The following is a 6,448-nucleotide window of genomic DNA, read 5'->3' as shown; positions in this document are numbered from 1 at the left end:
ATTTTATAATGATTATTTATGTTTTTATTTTGTATTGTGATTTTAATGCATTTTCTTGTTCTGTAAAGCACTTTGAATTACTTTGTGTACGAATTGTGCTCTACAAATAAACTTGCCTTGCCTTGCCTTGCCTTGCCTATATAATATTATAATATAACTTAAACGATTTAACAAAGCAAATTGCCTTGCCTTGCCTTGCCTATATAATATTATAATATAACTTAAACGATTTAACAAAGCAAAGCTAACTATGTAAAAACTGATGGTGGTGTGTCTTCCTCAAGCTCAGGTCCTCTACTAGAGTCCTGGGAGTAGTATCTTAGCTGTTCCTAGGACTGCACTCCTCTGGACAGACACCTCAGATGTTGGACCTGGAATCTGCTGAAGCCACTCTCCCAGTCTGGGGGTCACAGCTCCCAGTGCTCCGATCACCACTGGCACCACTGTTGCCTTTACTCCCCACATCTTCTCTAGCTCCTCTTTCAGCCCTTCCAGCTTCTTGTGTTCCTTCTTCCTGATGTTGCTGTCGCTCTGGATTGCTGCATCTATCACCACTGTCTTCTTCTGTTATTTGGGCGATCAACACGATGTCCGGTTGGTTAGCCATCACCAGTTCTGGATCTGGAAGTCCCCCAGGATCTTAGCTCCGTCATTCTCAGCCACCTTAGGAGGTGTCTTCCATTCGACCTTGGGACTACCAGCCCAAACTCAGTGCAGATGTTCCTGTACACTATGCCAGCCAGGGAACTGCCCATTGGTCCGACAACCCATTGATCCGACGACATCCCATTGTTCCGACCATATTAAACCCATTGTTCCGAAGTCCCGTTGTTCCGAAATCATCATGATGCCCTGTGGTTAAGGTCTGGTTAGGTTTAGGGTTAAAATGAAAAAGAAAGTGGTAATCACATATCGGAACAACGGGATGTCGGACCAATGGACCCGCCAGCCACTTGGTTATGGACCCCTGCTTCCTGTTCCTGTGCTGCCATTATTAATGCGTCTGTGCTGTCTTTCTGTCCGGCCCTTTCCAGCCACTGGTAGGATTCCTTGATGTCGGCCACTTCTTCAATCTGTTGGTGGTACATGCCGTGCAGGGGCTCGTCCTTCCATGATGGTTCGTCCTCGTCTTCTGCTGCCTGAGGTATCCACTCAGCAGCTAATCTTTGGGGGCCATCTTCCTGATGTATCCCTGGGTCTTGGTTGTTTCTTCCTGGCCAGTGGCTCCCTCGTTCTGCTTAGTGTACAGTATGAGGGTGCTGGACTTGGGATGAAACCCTCCATGCATTGTGAGAAGCTTCCTCTTTCCTATCTCCTCCTTTGGCCAGTTTATTATACCAGCAGGGTATCTGATGACTGGCAGGGCGTACTTGTCGATGGCTCGGACCTTGTTCTTTCCATTCAGCCAACTTTCCAGGACCTGTCTTACTGTTTAGGGATTTGGCTGTGGCTGACTTCCTTGCAGCCTCCTCATGGTTCCCATTTGCCTGCAGGACCCCAAGGTATTTGTAGCTGTCCTGAACATCTGCTATGCTGCCTTCTGGTAGTCCAACCACCTCGGTTCTGATCGTCTTCCCTCTCTTTGACACCATCCGACCACAGTTAACTAGACCGAATGACGTTCGGATGTCACTGCTGTAGATCCTGGTGAGGTGGATCAGTGAGCCGATGTCTCGCTCATTCCTGGCGTACACTCTTATTAGTTTCTATGAATTCTCAAATCCTTCACAGCATCACTCACACATCAACCCTGTTATTGTCGATAGTGGTCAATGTACAAAGTAAATCTGCAAATTCAGCAAACCACCCTGGAGGATTCAGCGTGATGCTCACGGACACATCGGGAGCGGAGCCGACGTTTCCTGACACAGACTTGAACTCCCTTTTAATTAAAGGACAATTTCTCAACAGACGACCTCCCTTCACTGCCCATGAGGGTGGATCTAACACAGCCCAGCATCGCAGCGCGGGGAGATACGAGGGGAAATAGAGCATGAGATTAAATTCGGAGCTCCGGCATCATTAGTCACTTGTAAAAAATGCCTTGATATCTCTCAAACAGCCACTTTAATCGCCTCTTCAAAGACAGACCCAGACGATAAATGCAACTAACAGCTGAACTACTGCCTCCCACATGCATATGTCTGCGCCGTGCAATTAAGTAGTGACAGTGGTTGTACACAGCTCGCTGCGTCGCATCCTTTGAAGCAGCAAAACAGGAAATTAACACAGCAGGACAGGATTTATATTTATATATATTTTATTAAAAACTGTTGCCTGACAGTTTAGAATCGTTGTTTATAGGAGACTCTAATTCTGATAGAGTAGATGTTTACAGATGGTTGCTGTTAATGTACAATCATGGAGAAATACATGCCTGGTAGCTCCTCGCTAACACAGATCGGAATGAGGCACATGTGAAACTGTTTGACGACAGCAGCCAATGAGCTAAAAGTTTTATTCCTTCACTAAAAAAAACAGGGTTTGGATTTCCCACTGTGGAACGGGGTAGTGCAACACATGGCGACCTAACCAAGAAGAAACTGACCTGAAAAATGACTGTTGTTAAAACGGCAAACCTCGAGTATCCTGGCCAGACAGCGAGTAGTCAAACTGTAAGTGTTATTTAGTGTAGAAACAGAGCACCTATATTATTGCATCTCAAAAACAGGAGATATAAGGCACGTCTGCAAAAACAAGCATCAAAATCCAAAATGTTTCCTCTCTTTTGAGCATTTCCTCAGAAATATAGTTCACGTATACTCTCCACAGTATTTGCCCATAAAAAAAAATCCCCTTTTTCTTGTACGTTCTCTTTTAAATTTAAAAGAATAACCGATGGAAACATATTTCCCAACAAACCCTGACTCCCAAAATAAGCGGCAGCCTGTGCTTCTCAAACAATAAAGCTTCCTATTTTATAAATATTAGCTCTCGGCTTTGATATAAAAAAGGTCAATGTTGCTCTGTCATGTCCATATACACAGTTTTACCCATTAACCATTTCTAATGTGGCAAAACGGGCAAAAAAAATACATTTTAATTGTATGAAAAATATCTACATTATTCATGATATTTCCAGTTTTCTCCAGGATGTTTCTTGAACTCATCATTTAAATGTTTGTGTGTTAAATTTTAAAAAATAAAGGAGTAAAATCTCTAAACCAGAGAGATCGACCTAAAGAGCAGAACGTCAACTTCCTGTTTCTCTGTAGAAGCTGGATTTTCACAGTAAAATCCCACCTTGTTGCATCTTTAAACTCTTGCACTGACATCGGCGACACTTTGCATCCATGATTCAGGTGAAACATCTCACCAGGTTAATATTCATAATGTGTGTGTGTGTGTGTGTTTTTAATATCAAAGTGTAGGTTTTAAACTACAACATGCTCGAATGAAGGCAGACAGTTTTGCGTATTTTGTTTCACACAGAAAAGTAATTCCTTCATCCTTTTGCAGTTAAAAATAATTCCCAGACTTCCTTGGATTTCCGAGGGCTTTAAATATTCCTGAAATCTGTTCTGTCACACTTCCACACACATGCTTCTGGACTTGAACTTTGACCCACGGCTGCAACAAATGTTTTAACTCTGACCTCTGCTCAGCGTCAGCAGCAGCTGCTGTTGGCAGAAAATTAGTTTAGAGAAACAGAATCCAGTTCTTTGAGGGAGAAGCAGTCTGGTTGTCCTCCACACACAGGGATGTGGCGCTCTGCAGCAGGGTTCTGTTTGAAGTAAACAGTCCATCCGGAGTCCTTCCTGAGCTGGTGACCGCCGACCTGAGATCAGTCAAGGGTCGTGAGTTGTCTGTCAACTGGCTCCGGGGCTGTGATGCGACGTCACTGCTGTAAAACCAAGTTACTGTTCGAGAATCATCGCCTCCTGGAAGGCTTCGATCCATCTGAGGACAAAAATACAAAACAGGAAATTAGCCACCACTGGGTAAGCACATTAAAATGAAGAAAGTATGTTAAAGAATACATAGAAATTATCTTTATATGGTGGTTTTCATTGTCAGTGGTGGATTCCACAATCCTGTTTTGAGGGTTCTTGTCATGCCTGGAATCAGAATGCATTTCTCTAGGAATTTTAAGTGACCACTTGGGAATGGATCTCACTTCCCGGCTCTATATGCAAATAAGCACATACATTGTTTCTGTTTGTAAAGACCAGATGAGTCTACCAGCAGGTTAAAAAGTAGCAACCGCTACCACCAGTTTCTCCTCCATTGTTTACCAACCGTAAACTTGTTGTCGTGACCACCACAGAAGGCCCGCCTCTCATATCAAATCATAGTTATAAATATTATTGACTGACTTCTTTATTAAAACAACGCGAGTTTGTTTGGCTGCACTATAAACAGACACACCTGCCGCTCTTCTGCTGTATTTCTGACAATGTAGGTGTTCAGTGAGTGTTTCCTGTCGTATCAAACTGCACTTGCTGTTATCATATTAAACACAGGTCACCAAATTAGCCCCGATTGAAATCTAGGATTACAACATTAAGGCCTGATTTTAGCCCTGATACCTCTGTGCAGTGGGGATGTCGTCAGCTTTAAAGATGTAAAACAGCGTGTTTTTGTGATACAGCTTGAACTGCAGCTTCTGAGCCGGACCGTTCTTCTCCTCCCTCAGGAAAAAACCCAGCAAGGGCTGACTCTCCAACGCTGCGACGTCCTGGAGGCAGAAATAATCAGTCAACCAAAAACACATCAAAAGCTACAGTGTAGTAAAACAACAAAACCACACAGTGTGCGTACCTCACTGGCAGCGTAGGTGTACAGGACTTTATTCTTGATGACAAACCACAGCCTCTTCCACTGCTTCTTGTTGCCTTTTGACCGGTTTAAGTAGCCGCTCATGGAGGAGTTCTCAGTATTAGCGGACACCTGGAAGAACAGCACGAGGAAAATGAATTCCCTCACATACTCAATACAAACATAATGCAGAACATTATTGTTAATTTATGTTGCTTGCCTCTTTTAGTGCAGCAGGAATCTTCTTCTGTTTCCTGGTGAAGGAGAAAGCTCCAGATTTGATAGGAGAGACTGATGTGGAGGCGCAGCGGTCACCTGAAAATTAATTTACCAAAACCGTATGTTTCCATCACAAGCAAAAAATCTGAATCATGTTGTGTCGTGTTTCAAAGGCCTTATAATCAAACATTAAACAGCTGGTAGTTTTCACCAATTGTTAGTGAAAGAGGAGGAATTGGTGCATTTGTTGGGGACTATTTTCAGCAGCGGATTCATTCACATCTGGGACTCTTGTGTTATATTTGTGGCAGCAGGACGGTGTGTGCGGGACTGAGTCAAAATAAACTACAGTGTGTGTATTCATGGTAATGAAGCAACATGTCACCCAGGGCAACAGAGTGGCTCATTGATGGGTATGAAACAGTTTTTGGATAAAGATGAAACTCTATGGCACAGAGGAAGAAGATATATCAGTGACAATACTACTTTAAAAACACAAACAATGAAATAAAGAAAACGGGTCTGACGTTTGAAGGCTCTCAGGCGGACTGATTAACTCATATACAAGCTGTAAAACCTTTTATGTGGATTTTACATTTGGATTTCTTATGTCGTTTTAACAATCGAGAAAGAAAATACAATACCTACAAATAAAATGTTTTTTTCTTCAGCTATCTGAACAAACTATTAAATAGTCAATTAAATGAATCTTCAATGAAATACATTTAAATATGTGATTTAAAGGTAACTTAACCACATGCAATCACATGATTTCCACTTGAGTCAGAGACTGCAGGTACAGCTACTCTGCTAAGCTACGCTAGTTAGCGTCTAGCAGGACTAGTTTATTGGTGTTACTTTTTTCTCTACATCATTATTTCATATTTAGCTAGTGTCTTATTTTTATAGTATAACAAGCTCAGTTACTGAGATTTTAGAGCTTAAAAATTGATTTTTCAATTCCAGGAAACTGGAAAACCTTAGTCAATTAGCTTTAGCAACGGCTGTCTCACCAGCTAGCCTGCACTAGCCAGAGTGCGTCAACTACAGTTTAGTTCTTATCTATTTTCCTCGCTGTTTTTTTCTTCCAGTAATATATCTGTTGATGGTTTAACACTTGTTATGGTAAAGTATGACATAAAAAAACAAAACGATTCTGGCTTTAAAGGTCCAGTGTGTAGGATTTAGTGGCATCTAGTGGCGAGGCCACAGACTGCAACCAACTGAAACTTCTCCCATTTGCTAAGCGTGTAAAGCCTAGTTCACACCAAAGATTTGTGACGAGACGAAACCGTTGTACTGCTACAAATGCAGCTGTAGCCAGTATCTCACTATCACTATCCTCATTCATATTTTTAAAAGCTACAAATTATATTATATTCCGCCTCAGACAACCATTAGCCAAAACTAACAGATACAAATTCTCCTTCATACCCTCTGCCATCTCACTGCCTAACTCTGTACAGTACAG

General features: G+C 42.2%; 1 protein-coding gene across 1 annotated transcript in view; it reads right to left on the bottom strand.

Annotated features, from left to right (window-relative positions):
• Window positions 1-2,254: 2,254 nt before the first annotated feature.
• Window positions 2,255-6,448, bottom strand: part of fgd6 (FYVE, RhoGEF and PH domain containing 6) — a 31,046-nt gene continuing 26,852 nt past the window's right edge. Inside the window, exons 18-21 of the mRNA XM_050036820.1 lie at window positions 4,979-5,073; window positions 4,762-4,890; window positions 4,530-4,678; window positions 2,255-3,900 (exon numbers count right to left, since the gene is read on the bottom strand). Coding sequence (XP_049892777.1) covers window positions 3,858-3,900; window positions 4,530-4,678; window positions 4,762-4,890; window positions 4,979-5,073 — 416 coding nt within the window. The 3' untranslated portion in view covers window positions 2,255-3,857. The remainder of the gene's footprint in view (window positions 3,901-4,529; window positions 4,679-4,761; window positions 4,891-4,978; window positions 5,074-6,448) is intronic.

The sequence above is a fragment of the Epinephelus moara genome, chromosome 23, assembly GCF_006386435.1.
Source record: "Epinephelus moara isolate mb chromosome 23, YSFRI_EMoa_1.0, whole genome shotgun sequence".
Classification (NCBI taxonomy): domain Eukaryota; kingdom Metazoa; phylum Chordata; class Actinopteri; order Perciformes; family Serranidae; genus Epinephelus; species Epinephelus moara.
This window is presented reverse-complemented; position numbering and strand designations above follow the sequence as displayed.